The sequence below is a fragment of the Papaver somniferum genome, chromosome 2, assembly GCF_003573695.1.
Source record: "Papaver somniferum cultivar HN1 chromosome 2, ASM357369v1, whole genome shotgun sequence".
Lineage (NCBI taxonomy): Eukaryota > Viridiplantae > Streptophyta > Magnoliopsida > Ranunculales > Papaveraceae > Papaver > Papaver somniferum.
The window spans coordinates 121,168,892-121,186,934 of record NC_039359.1 but is presented as its reverse complement, the minus strand read 5'-3'; the positions used below and the strand labels follow the sequence as shown (position 1 = coordinate 121,186,934).

Genomic DNA, 18,043 nt, shown 5'->3' with positions numbered 1-18,043 from the left:
ATTTTGAGGGACACCAAAAAAAACCATTTTCGCTTATATTATAGATAGATTTATGTCCGGTTCCCAAGGCATCATCTAGCCGGACCTAAACCGGGAAGCGAAAGACGTCACTTGAGAGTGGGAGTTGGCACTTACAAGCAATTACAGTATTTATTTGTTTTTATGAAAATGACTTGCAAACAATTAGAATATGAAGATGTGAACAAAATGAAGAAAAAAAAGAAGAAGCAGTGGTGAAATACTTAATTCATTCAGTAAGAAACAATGATGACAGAATTAAAATCCGTGTTTTATTCTTGGCTATCTACCAGCTATATGATGACACACTATTGTGCTCTTCACCTATCTTGTGTGCAAACCTGATCAGCGAAGAAGAGTTGTGCAACATTCAAATCATACAAAATCTTCTTATTTACTTGTTGCATGGCTCCAAAGATGAAATCGTATCTAGCATTTTCTTCCAAGACATCAATACCTAAACAAGTAGCATCATGTTCAACATCTCGCACAAAAAGAGCAAAAGGATCTGTCACTTCAAAATCGGCGCCGCCCTGAAAATGGAATGTTATGGTAGGATAGTAATCCCACAGCTGGGGGACACCAATGAAACAAAGTGAAAGAGTTCTGTATGCATAATAGGGTGGAGCGTGGAATACCATGCTGTGCAAAACGTTGCTCCACAAACTGAGCAACTCTATCAAAAGAATCCCTGCGCAAAGCGGAAAATGGAGCCCCCGAATCAATGATTGTACCACCTATTCTATTATTTCTTGGACCCCGAAGCGCAAAAGTACCTCTACGGAACCTCAGTTTTTGGTTACTTACACTGATATCCTCTAGAGCTAAGAAATAAAGCGATGTCGTCAAGCCGGGCACTAGGATGGGAGTCGCATGTACTAGTTGACCTCCGCCTCCAATATATGCATCGCTGCCGAACCTTAAATATGTGTTTAGTCCTGGAAAAAAATTATCGTCAAATTCCTCCAAGCAGTATGAAAATTTACCTTGTGAAACTTCTTGTAATTGAATTACCAAAGACCATGGTCCTGTTCCTAAACCGAGTACTCCGGCAATAAAATCCGGTCTTCCTCTTTGACGATTCATACAGAAGACACCATCCCAATTTCTTTGGCTAAAACCACAGCCCATGTTTATCATAAACGCAGACGAGTTAAAAGTGAATTTGTCCGCGGCAAGAACAATATCCGCAACGGCTCCATTGCCATACGCTTGAGAACGAGTACGATAGCCGTCGATGCAATCAGGTTCAGGGGGGTTACCACAACGCTGAGGTTGGTATGTATATGAACCATGAGAAGGATACAGAGGAGCATCTTGATTGAAACTTGGATAGGCACCTTCGCATTGAAGCCAAGTATAATCACTACCTGAATCGATCAACAAATAGTAATTCATGAACGACGGTGGTCCTCCTCGACCATCTGAAAACATGCCTATACCTACTTCTGCAACGCACCACATTCCTGGTTCGGAAGCTACAGGAAGGCGTATAAAATCGGGATTTATCGAGCTTGTTGCATTGCCTTGGAGTAATATTTACGACTCGATGTAACGAGAACGAGCTTTGGATTGTTTGATAAGTCTCTCGAGTCTTTCCTTCCGTGTCAAATGATCACCTGGATAGAAAGGTGATTCTTTGGAGTCCCTATGAATCATTCTTATTGAAAACCCACTAGTTGAATTTAGTGCAATGACTGAGTTTATATGCACTAGAGATGAAACAAGAGTAGTTGTTAGAAGAAAAATCAAATAGTTTCACCCATTTTTGATCGTCTAACAAACAAGAATTTTGGTATGCAAATGCTGAATCGTACTTGGGCACATTTATAAGTACGAAGAAAAATACTCCATTTAAATTAAATTACTACCGTTTCCGAAATTATTTGGATTCTGAAAATGTTTCTGCATAGCGGAACGTGTGTAAAGTTGATTGGCGGGATTATAATATTATAAATATTACGATTTTATACTATCAATCACTGCCAAGCACTGCATGCTCAAAATATTAATAATGCTACTTAGGAGAATAATATAATGCTATTGATTGGCTTTTATTGGTTTTTATTTCATAATACAATTAAATTAATTGGTTTCCTAATTTGATTAAAACTTCTTTCTTCTTTGAAGATTCCACATCATAGGACATTTTTCAAAACCATTTACATATAAATATGGATCCTACTATTGGGAAACAGAAACAAATTAATTCTTACGGAATAAATTTATGTTTATCAAATTTATCTTTCTAGAATATCTTATTAATTGAAAGACTAAAATGTTATTACTTGAATATACTGCTCCTAACTCATTGGTAGGTTATTCAAGTGTTTGCTGCCTTGTTTTGTTTATAGTTGCATTTGTTCCTGCAAATTATAAAAATGTACGTATAATTAGATGGTGCAGATTATTTCGTTTATTCCTGGATTAAAACTAGGAATAACATCAAAGACTTGTAGACATACAAATATCAATTTGAACTAACATCCTAATTAACTCATTTAAGACAGCAGGAAGCTAATTCTAAAATGAGCGATTCTCTTTTCAGTAGCAAGGTTCAATGACCCAACTCCTTGACGTCGAAAGCAACATGTAATCAAAGACAAAAACGGATCCCACTATACACTAGTGAATAGTGATAGATAGCTAGAAGGCTGCTAATACGGGTATCAAATCATTTTGGGGTGTACCAAAATATATAAAGGACAAAATATTTATTGTTAAGGGATTGGTACGTCCCCAAACAATTTGGTACCCCTATTAGCAATCGTGGTAGATAATGGTGAATACGGTGTTATGAGTAGGCATATTTCTCAGCATCTAGCTTGAGAGGAATAGGGGAGACAACACATTCATTTTGTATTGAATAAAACACCGTTTTCGGTTACTGTCTTTAGAGTAGTTTTTATGGGATGAACAATTTCAGAGTTTGTTCATTTTGCTCTCACTATGGTATGAACAAACATGAAAAATGGATGTTCAAATCATCAAGTCTGTTGCTTTGAACATTGAGTCGGAACATCCAGCGCGCGTCTGAGGTAAAGTCGGGTGATCGTGCCATTGACGCGGAGTTGGAAGGAATGCCGCTGGAGTTAGAATGAATGTCGCTGGAGTTAGAAGGAATGTCGCCCCTCACATATTCTCTCTCCAAAACCTGATTATTTTAATTATGGTTTATTTTTTATTATTTACTTTTTGGTAAATAATCTCTGGGACCAAACTCTTATTAATTTATATAAATAAAATGATTAGGAGGACCCAATTTTTATTAGTTTATGTTAATAAAATTAATAGTGAGACCCTAAAATATTAGATTTGTTCATTTTGCGTTGTTTCTCATAGTGGAGAATGCAGTTTGTTCATCCACGTGGCTCAACAAATTTTTATTTTTGTTCATTACCATAAGAACTGCTGTTATTGGGCACTAAGGCTACCTGGTAATAAATTTGTAATTCGTCATGCCGAGATTGTCTTCCATAAACTAAATTTGTGGATCAAACATGAATATTATAAGGAAAAGTGATACAATCAACCACAACCAGTTCTATCAAAAATGTAAATTTCATAGCATATTCCAAGCCTCCGCCGTTCATGAAAAAAAAGAAAAGAAACATAAACAAACAAATTAATTAACTATAATACCTGTAAGAAGTTAACCATGTCATTGGAATGTTGTTGATAATTGCCTGTAGTATTGTAGCCTCCACTACCTCCCGTATATCATTGTTATTATATTAATAATTGAAATTAGTTATACAACCATGTATCACCGAAACATGAGATGTATAATTGAGTTACAATTAGCAAGTGCACAAAAATGAAAACAGTCGTGAAACGTATATTTGTTGGAAAATTTGCTTCGGTTTCGATTTTTCGGAAATCATCAATATGCGATAAACATTAAACAAACTAGGAAGTAACCTGTGCTTTGCACCGGATAATACTTCTTTTGGTTTTCTGGTGCTTTTTCAATATTTGCCTGCTCTTTTTTACTGGTTAAGAAACCTGGCGAGATTAGGGTATACCCAGATTAATTGGGGTATAGTATCCTTATTAAGGGGAGACCAAATATGGGTGAAGTTACAATACTACCCTTACCCTTATAATTATAATTACCTTAAATCAGTTTTATTCTTTTCATTTCATCTTTCTTCTTCTTTTCTTCTTCTCCTCCACAACCATACTGGCTCTCCATCACACCACCATCAAAACTCGTCGACTAATCCGTCGTAATCGTCGATCCGAAAATTCCGATTAATCTTCAGACATGGAGCCACCACGGCTGAAACTTAGTCGTACGAAAAACACAAATAGAAAACCCAACGAATACAACCCTGGAATTGCTTTGTTAGTTCAAAAGAAAGAGAAGAGAAAGGCGGTTGAAGAAGAAGAAATCAAAGCCGCTGAAAAGGAGAAATGACGCGATTGAGAAAGTAAGGGCCTACTTAAACTCACTCTAGTACTTCAATTTCATGTTTGCATGTCAAATTAGGTCAGAAAAATCAAAATTATGAATTTGCAGTTATTTAGCCGGCAAGGTGTTTGTTCCACGACTTTGCCGACATTTCACAGTTATCTTTGTGGTGTTATCAGTAGCGAGTACATTACATGTTGTCATGTCCCGGTTATGGGTTGTACACCGTTATGGGCAGACCTTATGCTATCTAGTAAAACTAGTAGCAGGCGCGTGTGTGTGGCATGTGCCAACGCAAGTCTTCTTTTCCCTTATAAGCCTTGAGAGTGTAATTGGAATCATCGAATAGAATTGTTTTGTTTGTGTTTTTCTTTCTCTTTTGGGGTTTTACCCTTCAATCTCACAGTGTAGATCCTGTAGATTGAGCCTGATCACTCATTTGTAGTGTAGATCATTACAAGTGGTATCAAAGACGGTCTTTCCTTGGATTGATCATGGATGATGGTAATATTAAGGCTTTAGCTGAGCAATTAGCTACTGTTCTTCGGGTTTAAGAAGTAACAGTAAGGGTTTTAAAAAATAAACCCTCTCATGTGCTTTTAACCAAATGCAAGAAAATTTTAGCAAGAGAAATGAAGAAATTGTTGTTAATGGAGCGTGAGATATATATGAGTCAATCTGTTGATGATAATTGGGAATCAAATTATTGGGAAAGCTTTGAATTAATTGGATCTGTGTTGAAGAAAGTGACGCTAATGGAGAAAGCAATCAACGAAAAACTTGAAGAAACTCCTATTGATTCAATTTCAGTAAACGATTTCACTTCAAAACCTTCACCTCCTCTAGCAACAGACGAAGGTAATTACCACTCCAGTTTCAAAACCCATTTTTCAGTTATTGATAAAGCTAAAGATGGCAGTTCAAATAGCAATTGTGAAAAATCAATACCGTTTCATCAAAACTTTTCTTCTCACAAAGCCAAATCAATTTCTTCCTTCCATGATGGGTGTAAAGTGAATTCACTATTTCTGGATTACCAAGAGGGTAAGATTTTCGATTCCAGAATTAATTCAGTTAATATTTTTTTGGATTCTCAATTTGACAGGGGTAAGATCAATGAGGCAAAGGATTTCAACATATTAAATCAGACTCCCATTGATGTACACAAATTTCTCGCGACTCATTTCGTCGTACAAATTCCTCAAATTACTGTTATATGTGATGCTTTACTTAGTTCCAATTTCGCTTTTGATCGGGGCAAAAAGTTTGAGCCAATGTTTCGGGATTCTCTTGGGAAAAGTCAGGATGTCTATTCTTTAAACTCATGTCAGAATCATATGTTCACAGGAATGATTGATTTCGGGTTGCTTCATATGTGTGCAAGTAGTGAAGAATGTTTCTATGGTGGTCTACATTTTGCTCCAGTGATATTCAATCATAGAAAGCAGTTTGAAGCTATTAACAGGTTGTATTTCGTTACACACCTAACTCAATTTACTTCGATATGTGTTATTTCATCTAGTGATAAGTATACTAGACTGATATTTGATCGAGGAAGAGAGTGTGATGAGTCTGTTTCAATGGATAAATACAATGATGATTTTGGTCATAAACTGAATCTAGAACTTGGGTGTGTTTTGAAATTGTTGTTTACTGATTCTAATGTGTTTGAAATTGTTAAAGATGGTGACGATTATTGTGATAATGAATTGTATGTGAAAAGGACCAAAAGGTCACAAGGAACTGGTATAATTGGTAGTATCTTCACATCTTTATGGTTCAACATGGATGAAATTATGATGAACCGAGAGCTAACCGAACAAATGCATAATTATAGAAGATGTTGTTTCAATAGTGTTATAGCTCATCTAATCTTACAGTTGAGGCATGGGTTACTTACTGTATCGAAAAATATGATATGTATGATCTGGTTTCTTTCATTTAGTACATTGTCTAACTATGTTCAGGACAATATTGCATCTCTATTCCTGTATCTTCAAGGTCTGGATTATGGATGTAGGGTGTTCGACCGCGGCAAGGATTTTCAGTATAGGAGCTACTCTTGCTACTCTTGCTTTGCCATGGTATTCTTTCATCAAGATACAATGGGTTTTGTGTTTGCTGAAGAGAGTGCAATAAGTGATTCTAGCAAGATGTTTGTTGAATTTTCGCGGCAAAGTGATATATCGAAGATTCTTGGGAGAATTTTAAGAGATAACATCAGATTTCTTTCACTAAATACTGTAGCTACAATCTATCATGGGGTATGTAAAGTGCAACTTCGAGCTTCTCCTTATCATGTGTTACTGTCCTTGGATGCTTGTGGCGTTGGTTTTGATCAAATATTTATGGAAGCTTATACTTCAGCTATCTTCTATGGTGAATCGTTGAAGCTTCACTTTGTTATGAATGGACAGGGACAAGGCTCACAGATTATTTGGATGACACTAAAACTATCTAAGATTCTTTTGCTGACTCTTACAATTGTGAGACGATTAGTCTATCCTTTGAGCTGGAGTTGTACAGGTCCTTCACAAGAGATCTATAAAAACATTCAAGTTCGACACAAGAGTAATCAGGCAATTCATTATCCATATTGGTTTGTATTTTCCACTTACACATATTTCCTAACTTGTTGTGATCGACCATTGAGGGTCTATAGAGGGTCGGATTACCGGGCCAGAATTCCATTATATCGAGATGCTAAAGGGGATGTATTGTTGATTGTTCTGAAGAAGGATGTATATATGCTGGTTAACTTCTTGGTTTCTATCACTTATCTCTCAAGAATAGGCAAAGATTATAGTTATCTCTCCTGTGAACTTGTATGGAGGACGGGAATTCAGTTCATGCTCGTGGTAGATCAAAATCCAGAGGTGATATTATTGATGGTCTCCTTGGAACGTGCATTAAAATTATTTCCTACCGGTTTATGTAGTGTGAGAACTCTCTTCAGACTGCATGGAAGGGTGGTGGGAATGCATTTCTTTTTACACTGCTCATTACCTGCACCGGTGCCCTTTGGAGTTGTCAAGGTTCTAGAGGAAGTTGAAATGTTAAAGATGTATCCGAGAATGATGGATCTTCGGTTACTGTTCACTGTGCTAATTGATGTTTTTAAGAAACTCCTAGCAATTCTCACACGTCTAAGGAGTGGTAACTGTAGCACCACAGCTGGAGTTTCTGGAGATGAAATTCTTTTGAATCATTTATGGAGTTTGTGGTACTCGCCAACATATCATTATAGCTGGACAGAAATTCCTGTTACGGAGGAGAACTCGTTTGTGGGAGTTTACATTCAGACTGTACAAAAATTTGTGGATCAAGAGTGGAGGACTACAAAGGACAAGGAAGCAGTGCTACTCAGAGAGGATTTAACTGCGGCGCCACTCCAACATCATTTCTCGCTGATGCTAGTGCAAAAATTCACTTCCGTAGCCATTCCAGGGTGCATGGGAACCATATCCACTGGTCTTGTTGTAAGTAATACTTCTAACAGTATTTACGAAGCTCAGTTCGATGGTGTATTGGTGCACACTCAAGGTCAGGTTGCAAATTTTATTTGGCCTGCAGCAACATCGTGCCTCACTGAAGTTTATGCTGTTACTTTTTTCATAAAATTCACATATGAGGTTAAGGTATTTACTGCAGTTGGTGAACCACTAGAATGGCTTGCATTCAAGTGTTCTGTTCCTTGTCAGTTCCTGAAGCTTCGGCAATTCAATGAATATTAAGTCGAGACTGACATTACCAGAACAACGTTTAAGGCATTCACTCTCAAGCAACTGGTTGTACCATTTCAGTGTTGTACTTCCGCAAGTCATAAAGGAAGGGGTTATGCAGTAATTTACACAGAGATAGTGACAAACTCCAAGATGATCACACTAATGTCAGGTCCGTTGGTTGATTATGAGGTGAGAACTGCAACCAAGAACAAGCATTGCATTTTGCACGAGAGGAGACAGTTGGTTATGGAGGAGGGTGTAACAAGAGTAGTCACTGGCTGGCTGGCCCACAGATATGTGTTAGAGGGTGCTACAACTACCTGGCTGTCCCACAGATAGAAGGTCACTTTGGGCTACAAAATAAAATATTTTCACCTGGACGAGTTACAAGCAATGACTCTCTATCTCTCTAGCTGGTTTGCTTGATCCTCATCCTTGAGGACAAGGATGATTTGCAGGGGTGGGTATTTGTCATGTCCCGGTTATGGGTTGTACACTGTTATGGACAAACCTTATGCTATCTAGTAAAACTAGTAGCAGGCGCGTGTGTGTGGCATGTGCCAACGCAAGTCTTCTTTTCCCTTATAAGCCTTGAGAGTCTGTAACTGGAATCATCAAATAGAATTGTTTTGTTTGTGTTCTTCTTTCTCTTTTGGGGTTTTACCCTTCAATATCACAGTGTAGATCCTGTAGATTGAGCCTGATCACTCATTTGTAGTGTAGATCACTACACATGTTGTAATAGGAATTCTGCGAAAATTCCTGAATGCAAAGATGTTGTTGGTCTTTGCAGTGGAAAAGAAAATTGAGAACCTATCTATGCGATAAAGTTAAAGGTGTCTCATTGTAGCCAGTTGGATGGAAGATTAAAGTTATCTCTCTCGAATGCATATACCTTGGTGGTAATGCAAAGTCTGATTGTGAATCAACATTTTTGTGGCAATGTGATGTCATAAAAGGAGAATTGGAAGGCCAATTCTTATCTAGCATAAAGCTTATGGAAAGGTTGAAACAAAAGCGCAAGTTCGGTGAAAACCGATACACCACGGTCTTGCGTCTGCAAAATGTTTTTTGTTGATGCTAGATGCGCACAAGGAGTGTTCTTGCACCTGGTTTATGAGTGGGATCAATATGCTTGGACAAGGGTGTCCAAAGACCTGCATTTGATTATAACCACAAACGGATGTTCTTGTCGACTGCAAATCAACAATTGTTTCTACTGAAGTTGATTTTGGAGACGGGTAAAGACAAGAGTAACCAGTTGTGCATATGGGCAGTAAAAATGAGTTCCAAGTTTGAAGAAGAATGCGGCATTCTTTCTTCATGGAACGTAGGCAGTGACGCCTCATTTACAAGGATTATGGCCTTGTTTGTAACTGTCCAAAGTGTTTATCCGTGGAAGGCATTGGGTGATATGACTTTGCTGAGCTCTATGATGATGCTCAGAATCACCAAGTTAAGTCTGTTCCAGTTGTGCAAAGGTGCGCAAGTTTGCATTAAAATTCGGGTGTGGATTGGCATAACAAATATGCAACAGTAGCATGCATGCATAATGCATGCAGAAATGCAAGTTAGGCGGATTGTAGATGCATAGATAAAGAAGGACAAAGTAGTGGTGATGCATAAAGATGGCATGTGGCCATTATTGAAGAAATCTTCATGAAATATAAAGCAACATGATGGCATCAGTTTGAAGGAGTATTCAACTAAGTGTCAATTATATTGTGCTTCGTTATAGGAGTGGCATAAGAACGTTGATAGTTGGAAGAGTGCATGTGGCAAAGTGAATTGCTACATTGGGGACAATAGGTGTTGTCTCGCTTCCTTTGTTGCTTAGAAGTGAAGATGAAGTCAGTATTGCAAGGCTTGTTAGGTCTTACAAGTTGCATTCAGTTGGCGCGAGTATTTTCTCAAGTTTGAGTATGCTTTCAGTTTGGGTCGAGTGGACCTTGGTGTTGGAATGAAGTCTCTCTATGTAAGATAGTAGTGAATGAGGGTATTTGAAGTGAAAGATCTTGCCTTTTTCGTTCAAAGTAAATCTAGTTCGCGTGGAAGATGCTACATAACATATTAAGCCAAAATATGAAATAGAAGACGCTGAAAGTGAAAAAAGCAAATAGGGGAGTTAATGGCATAGTCGAGTTTGCAGTTGAGAGTTATGTGGAAGTGCGACGACATTTGGCAGCAATAGCATGGAGTAACGCAACAAGAATGAAGATGTAAGTCCATCAAGTATATGATTTAAGAGTAACTCATAGTTTGGAAGAACATGATGTTGTTTTTCCGCTACATTAAAGCGTAGCAGTTTGAAAAAGTAAGTGATGCTTAAATTGCTGGTTTCAAAAGCGCGTGAAAAGGATACTACTTTTAAAGTGACGGTGGAAATCCCCGAGTATCCTAAGTCATGACTATACCAAAGTCATGCATTTGAATCAAGGTGTAGCGACAATGCAGGCAAACAACAACGAGGTGCTGGTTCTTTGGCATACAAATTATGCAAGTCCAGGAATGTGAAGTTTGCAAGATGATTTGGAGGCCAAATCTAGTGAAAGTGCTAATGTTTGCAAGGTGCAGCAAAGGCTATAGGTTTTGGAACATACCAAGATTGGTATAGAATCATAGAGTGCATACCGTAAGGTATGGCATGATTTTGCATAGGCGCATATGATTGAAGAATGAGGCCAAGTCTTGTATAAGTCCTGTTATGCGTGGTGCAACTAAAGTCGGAAATGAAGGAAAAAGGCTATGGAAATGATCATTGGTGATAAGTTGGGGAGAATCGTTACTTGTGTATACTTAGGCACAAATGATTCATGCGAAGTTCAAGCATAATACAGGGAATTGGCAAGGAGAATTTCCAGTTTCCATTTGGGTGTTGATATGTGATTGTAGTTAAAGTTGAAGCGTAGGCCAACGTAACAACAACAATGCAATTCAGTAGGATCAATGACAAGGCAGTAAGCTAAGTGATGGCATAAAGTACTAGGAAGAGAAGTTTTGGCAAGGTTAAAGGCCAAGCAAAGTTTTCTGATTTCTGAGAAGGGCTCAGAAGCGTACAAGGCCAGACAACAAGTATAACGAGTATACTTTGTTTCGTTCAACGAGGGCGTTGAACGAATTAGGTGGGGGAGGTCTATGACGTGTCAGGCAAGTGGCGCACAATGATTGTGTGTTACAGAGTTGCAGGACAAGTCAGTGTGCAACCAGAATGGCGCAACACTATGTAGACTGTCAAGTGCTAAGAATGGCATAACCCTGTAGGGCCAGTGAAGCGCAAAGGTAGTACTACAATGTAAATACATTTGGTTAAGTAATGAAAAACTTATTGGCCGACACAACGAAGCTTCATTGAGGGATTGGCAAGACATGTCCAAAGTTGACATATGCAACATGCGATGTTGGCATTGATGCATATCCGTGAAATTGAGTTGGCCCAAACTCAAGGATGATGCAAGAGTGAAGAATAGGCCAGGAGTTGGTCTATGGCATTAGTTCAAGGCTGGCCAAAGCTTGAATAATGCAAACAAGCTAGTAATGCAAGAGTGGCATTACTATTGTCAAGCAGATTGGCTAAGTGAAGCATATGACTCATGAGCAACCAGAATGAGCTTAAAGAGTTGGCCTTGATGATTGAAGAACAAGGATTGTCCGTGCATTAGCTTAGAATGATAAGCATGCACGGCCAAAGATGGCGGAGCATTGGAGCGAGGCAGAATTCAGTAAAGCACAACAGTGGTGCAATCTGACTCAAGTGACGGTTAGGAGTTGGTTATTGTCTTTGGGGGCATCCCAATGAAGTGAGACAAGTTAGAACGGTTATAAAGTGTGTTTATAACCATATTAGAGTGTTCATAACCACCAAGAACATGTGTGGTACTAGTTGGCGTGACAACACAAAAGGTGGCAGTTGAAGTTGGCAATTATGGAAACCACTTATGGGACACATGGATGTTCTATGCAGGTGCAAGCGGTTGCAAAGAGTTTTAGCCTGATCCTAGCATGTATAAATAGCTTAGGAATCAATAATGTTGGTGTTGTTCGATTGGAGAGAAGAACCATTAATGTAGAGACTGTTTTAGGCATTCACCAAGAGGGTGAATGGCCTGTTTTGGTCCATGTGATTGACGGGTTTTGTAATCTTCATTTAGTGCAATAAAATGGGTTTGTTGTAGTATTCTTTGTGTTCATTGTGTTGCTGATTTGTGTAAGAATTGTTCAAGTATATGGCAGAACCTTTTATGTTAATGGGAACATGAAGAGTTAGAGAGAAAGAAGAAAAAACTTCCGTTTATGCAAGTAAGCAAGGCTGAGTGATTGTGGATGAAGTTGATTCATTAAACCATAATCATTGCCGATCATGTCTCATAAAATTTTCAGGCGATTAAATGGGCATGTGACAACAGGCATCATAGGCTGTGACGGAGGCACCTTGTTTAGAATTTTTTGGTTGTTTTTTTGGGACGGGAAGTACACAACCACCCGAGAGAAATAAAAAGAAAACTGAATCCTATAAGTGTTGTCAACTACCGCCATGTAGGTCCGCCACTCGTCAAGACTCTCGACATTCCTTGAAGTAGTTTCAACTGCCGACTGTACATTGGGACATGGTGATGGCTTCAAGTACCCATTCTACATCGCTTCTCAGTTCCTCCTGGTTCATTCCAAATCATCCCTCTTCTTCTAGTACTACTACTTCAACCACCACTTCCACTAGACATAATATTATTCTCAGACACAAGAAAATCTCCTCACTCAAACCATACTTTTCATCTAAACCAACTGCTGTTCTCCCCCTCTCTTCCAAACTTTCAGAAACATCAACAAAAACTGAGGTTAGTTCCGAAAATTTAATCGCAAGATTAGAAAATTCCCCGACAACCGTTTCTCACAAAGAAGGTGTTCAGATTCATGCTCGTATCATTCAACTTGGTTTATCTGATAATGTCTACCTTTCAAGTAAGCTCCTTTACTTCTACTACTGTGTTAAAGATGTTGATTCGGCTTGGTCTGTTTTTCGTTCCATTCCCGGAGACAAACTTAACCAATTCTTCTGGAATACTATGATTCGCACTTATGTTGATTCTGATTGTTTCGTCAATGCAGTCGAATTGTTTTTGAAAATGCTGGTAATGGGTTTTGTTCCTAATGAATTTACTTACCCATTTGTTCTAAAGTCATGTTCAGCTCTGAATTTAATTGAAGCTGGACGACAAATTCATGGGTTTTTGATTGTTAATGGATATGAACATGATGTTTTTGCAATGAGTGCTCTGTTGGATTTTTATGTTAAATGTGGTTGCTTTTGGGATGCTTGTAAACTGTTTGATAGACTTCCTGAGAGAAATGAAGTTACATGGAATTCAATGGTGTCTGGGTATGCTCAAAATGGGTATTGGAATCATGCTTTGGAGGCTTTAGAACTTATGGGAAAATCTGGAATTCAGGTGGAAGTAAGTAGTTGGAACTCAATTATGGCTGGTTGTGTTAGGGTTGGTGATGGTAAGTTGGCATTCGAGACTTTTAGGAGAATGTTGGTTTCAGAATTTCCAGTGAAACCTAATTCAGCCACTTTTAATACTCTTCTTCCGATCATACCTATGGAATTATGCTTACTTAATTTGAAACAACTCCATGGCTTTGCAATTAGGCAGAAAGAAATAACAGGTTTGGGTTCAGTTGACGATGAGAGATTAAGCTGTTCAATTGCTTCTGGTTATGCCTATCATGGTTGTATAGAATATGCATCTGAATTATTCGATGTGATCCACTTGAAAACTTCTCAGTTGTGGATCTCTATGATTTCTGGGTTCATCAATAGCAATAATTCCCCTGAAGCATTCCATTACTTCCAAAAAATGGTAATCCAGTGTGATGGTGATTTTAAAAATCTCTCTAAAGTTCCTCTAACTTTGCTTCTTCCGGAATGTAGTCCTTCATCTTCTACTGGTTTGGAGATTCATGCTCATGCTTATAGAGTTGGTTTTGAGTCAAATACTTCGGTAAACAATGCATTAGTTGCAATGTATGCAAGACGAGGTGATATTGAATCATCTACAAGAGTGTTTTTAAGGACACCTGAGAAGGATATTGTTTCTTGGAACTCTATGATTAATTGCTTTTCTATTACCAATGATTTCTATCGGGCTATACAACTTTTTCAAAATATGCATTCTGAAGATATAAAACCTGATAAATTTACATTCAGCTCTGTTCTTAATGGATGTGGAGAGTTAGCAGCTCATAGACAAGGAACTGCTACACATGCTTACACAGTAAAAAGTGGGTTTTCTGAAGGTTATTGCGTCGTACAAAATTCTCTTATGGATTCGTATGGGAAATGTGGGTGCATAGATGAAGCTAAGCAAATTTTTGACGAGATGGACTATAAAGATGTTGTTTCTTGGAATACAATAATCAAAACTTATGGTCTGCATGCTCGTCCGACTGAGGCTCTCTCTCTTTTTTCTGAAATGCAGGAGGATGGATGGAAGCCCAACAGGATAACCTTCATAGCTCTTTTATCAGCTTGCAGCCATGGAGGCTTGGTAGATGAAGGTTTAAATTTTTTGCAGTTGATGATAATGGAATACGGAATTGCTCCAGATGTTGAGCACTATACTTGTGTGGTTGACAGTTTAGCGCGAGTAGGTCGACTTCAAGAGGCATACGATCTTATTAAAAGCATGACTGTAAAACCTGATGACTGTGTCTGGGGTGCATTGCTTGGGGGTTGCAGAATCCATGGGAATGTGCCTCTAGGTGAAATTGCTGCAAACCATCTAATGAAACTGAAACCTCAACATCCTGGATATCACGTGCTTCTATCCAATATCTATAAAGATGCTTCTAGAGAGAATGAAGCTGCACAGGTTCGAGCAGAAATGAAGGATCGAGGCGTGTTTAAGTTCCCAGGTTGTAGTTGGATAGAGATTTGTGGTGAATTCCACAACTTTATGACAGCTGATAAATCTCACAAGAAATGTACTAATATATACTCTACTCTAGATGGCCTTACAAAACAGTTAATGCTTGAAGGTTATGTACCTAATTTAGAGTTTAAAGTTTCTTCTGAAAAATTATTGTAAGGGAATCTCGCCTCAACTTGTATGAATTCGACATAATAACAGATATACACAAGAAAAATTACTATCATTTTGCATTTTTAAATTATGGAAAAGATGAACAAAAAGATTTTATTAAACTGATCAAACTAGTTGATATCAATATCCAGAAACTTCGGCTATAATACTTGATCCTATACTTGCTGACTCGTATCTATGAACTTACTATCATCTGGAATGTACCATGCAGACTTCTCTCCAAGATCTTCCAATGAAACAAAGCTATTCATGTGGGGAATTGGTTGAGCATACAACACAGATGTATTCCAGAGATTACTTGTACTGGCAGTGTTGGGGTCATAACAAACAGGTGCTTTATAGTCGAAAAAATCACAAATCTCCCACATCAAAACTCAATTGTCATTTGTTATCGAAAATGGTTCATAATTCATGTAATCGGGGAACTCAGTTTTGTATTGTTTACTAATCTCTCGGGTCCAAACCCAAGGATTGGAGTCATCATTCTCATCCACATTCTTCTTCTTTTTCTGCTCTTTCTTTAATATCCACATATCCATGCTGGCCATGCGTTTATTAGGATTCTCCTCGTCTTCTTCACACTTTTCAAATGAAACATAGTAAAGACACAAACAACCACTCAGTGACACGAGACGCTTATAACCACGAACATCATGACATTGTGGCATTGGGATGGTACTAAATGTCTCATCTGCTAAATGAAAAGCTCTGATGCTCCAGTCATCTTCAATATACTCTATCCAATAAAATGACTCATTTGCGAAAACCAATCGTTCTTCACTAGTGTAACTGATTTCTCCTTTGTTCCTCCACCCGCTGCCACCACCGAGTGTGTATACCTGAACCCTTCCCAACTGCTCGAATTGTTTGTGCTCGTAGGTAACTTGAACAACCTTGTACTTATTAGTAGATTGACAATAACCAAATCCACCGAGCACCTCAGGTCTCGATATTTCACCAAAATCCATCTCTGGGAGATAAACATATTCTCCTGTCATTGGATTGCATATGTGTATACAAGAGACTTCATTTCCTCTTTTCGAACAGGAAAGCAAACCAAGCTCCTTTTTTATAGGATTAAAACTATAATAGGATTAAAACTATAAGGCTCCTTTTTTATCATCTTAACAGGGATACTTTGGGATTGACCTAAACCAAGGTCAATCTTAGTAAGGGTCTTGTAAGAAATTGGTTCTTCATGAATATTTACCTCCTCGCTATATCCATGAAAATTTTGGATTTCTTAACGACTTTCCTTCAACGGCAAAAAGAAAACCCGTCTTTGGCTTTTTCAAGAAAATTCTCCGAAGTCTGTATACAGCTCTGCCCAGCGACACACACTCAATAGGGATATGAGAAAGTATGTTTTCTGTTATATCTACATCTAAGATTCTTGATTAACCCATTGCTGCTTCCTAAAATATTCTGGACGTAAACATTTGTTTCTATAGTAAGCTTGCTATCAGCTAGAACATACCTCTGAGACAAGCTCTCTCCAAGATCTTTCAGTGAAACAAAGCTATTCATGTGAGGAATTGCTTGGGTATCGTATACATACTCATTCCAAAGTTTCTTTAAAGTGAGAGTATTAGGGTCATAACAAAATAGATATTTAACGCTGGTGCCGGCCTCCCACAACAAAGTTTGATTGCTTGGTGTTATGGCAAATGGTTCATATCGAATAGGATCAGAACACCATTTTTCATACTTCATACTGAACTCCCGGATCCAAACCCAAGGATTCGAGTCATCATTCTCGTCCACAGGGCAGTACCCAAAAGGGCCACAACCATTAACCCTGTTCTTATTCTTCTTGTAGTTCCTTTTCTTTCTTTAATATCCAAATATCCAAGCAATCATTGGTCGACAAAGCATGTTCAGAAGACAATTCACCAATATTCACATGATAAACACCTAAACTCCCTCTTAACGACACGAGATAAACTCTTTTTTCGGGATAATATCCGGGAACACTGTCGAAACACGGTGGCAATGGGAGGATACTAAACGTCTCATCTGCTAAATCAAAGGCTATGATGTTATTGAATTGCAATTCTGTACTGTGATCTATCCAATAGAGTGAGTTGTTTGCATAAACAGCCCCTTCCTTAAAAATGTAAGGAATTTCTCCTTTGTGTCTCCACATATTGCCACCACCAAGGGTGTAAACCTGAACCTTTCCCAATGGCAAGGATCCTACGTTGTTCCCGTAGTAAACTTGAACAACCTTGTATTCATTAGTGGATATGCAATATCCAAATCCACTATACATATTATCTCTTGATATTCCACCGAAATCCATCTCTGGAAGGTAAATGTATTCTCCTGTCATGGGGTTGAATATATATACTTGTTTCTCTTTTCCATAGTCTGGAAAGCAAACTAAGCGATTGCAAGAACCATATATAGAACCTATATATTTATCCTGACCTAAGCCATGGTCAATCTTCCTAAGGGACTGAAAAGAAATTCTTCTTCTTCTTCTTCTTCTTCTTCTTCTTCTTCTTCTTCTTCTTCTTCTTCTTCTTCTTCTTCTTCTTCTTCTTCTTCTTCTTCTTCTTCTTCTTCTTCTTCTTCTTCTTCTTCTTCTTCTTCTTCTTCTTCTTCTTCTTCTTCTTCTTCTTCTTCTTCTTCTTCTTCGCTGAATTGATCTCCATAACATATCTGAAGATCCTCCGGAACAGTGAAATAAAGGAAAACCGTCTTTGGTTTTTTCAAGTGATTTCTCCAAAGTTTGCATACAGCTCGGCTTCGTGAGACGAAATCGACAGGTATACGAGAAAGTA

The 18,043-nt window shown here is 38.2% G+C and overlaps 4 protein-coding genes across 5 annotated transcripts; 2 read left to right on the top strand and 2 right to left on the bottom strand.

The window, feature by feature from the left end:
- Positions 1-338: 338 nt before the first annotated feature.
- Positions 339-1,452, bottom strand: LOC113351859 (aspartic proteinase nepenthesin-2-like). Its single transcript, XM_026595775.1, has 2 exons — positions 657-1,452; positions 339-475 (listed from the first exon to the last, which is right to left on the bottom strand). Exons 1-2 carry the CDS (start codon positions 1,450-1,452, stop codon positions 339-341), a joined length of 933 nt encoding a protein of 310 aa, XP_026451560.1.
- A 3,345-nt stretch (positions 1,453-4,797) lies between these two features.
- Positions 4,798-8,799, top strand: LOC113348977. Of its 2 annotated transcripts, none has more exons than XM_026592893.1 (2): positions 4,798-5,476; positions 5,780-8,799. In XM_026592893.1, the coding sequence occupies exons 1-2, from the start codon at positions 5,065-5,067 to the stop codon at positions 8,164-8,166; spliced, it is 2,799 nt and encodes a 932-aa protein (XP_026448678.1). In that variant the 5' UTR covers positions 4,798-5,064; the 3' UTR covers positions 8,167-8,799. The 2 variants fall into 2 exon arrangements, with proteins under 2 accessions (XP_026448678.1, XP_026448679.1); XM_026592894.1 differs by having other exon boundaries at positions 5,177-5,290; positions 5,538-8,799.
- Positions 8,800-12,761: 3,962 nt separating this feature from the next.
- Positions 12,762-15,242, top strand: LOC113351858 (pentatricopeptide repeat-containing protein At3g16610-like). The gene has a single exon (XM_026595774.1). The coding sequence runs from the start codon at positions 12,762-12,764 to the stop codon at positions 15,240-15,242; it is 2,481 nt and encodes an 826-aa protein (XP_026451559.1).
- Positions 15,243-17,061: 1,819 nt separating this feature from the next.
- LOC113351857 (F-box protein At3g07870-like) lies at positions 17,062-17,589 on the bottom strand. The gene has a single exon (XM_026595773.1). The coding sequence runs from the start codon at positions 17,587-17,589 to the stop codon at positions 17,062-17,064; it is 528 nt and encodes a 175-aa protein (XP_026451558.1).
- Between the last annotated feature and the right edge of the window lie 454 nt (positions 17,590-18,043).

Bases quoted from the DNA above. Each gene is read 5' to 3' on its own strand.
- LOC113351859 (XM_026595775.1), bottom strand. From the start codon at position 1,452: ATGTTTTCAGATGGTCGAGGAGGACCACCGTCGTTCATGAATTACTAT. The intron at 476-656 runs GTATTCCACGCT...CTACTTGTTTAG, and splicing joins GCAACGTTTTGCACAGCATG to GTATTGATGTCTTGGAAGAA.
- LOC113348977 (XM_026592893.1), top strand. From the start codon at position 5,065: ATGAAGAAATTGTTGTTAATGGAGCGTGAGATATATATGAGTCAATCT. The intron at 5,477-5,779 runs GTAAGATTTTCG...ATATGTTCACAG, and splicing joins ATTTCTGGATTACCAAGAGG to GAATGATTGATTTCGGGTTG.
- LOC113351858 (XM_026595774.1), top strand. From the start codon at position 12,762: ATGGTGATGGCTTCAAGTACCCATTCTACATCGCTTCTCAGTTCCTCC.
- LOC113351857 (XM_026595773.1), bottom strand. From the start codon at position 17,589: ATGACAGGAGAATACATTTACCTTCCAGAGATGGATTTCGGTGGAATA.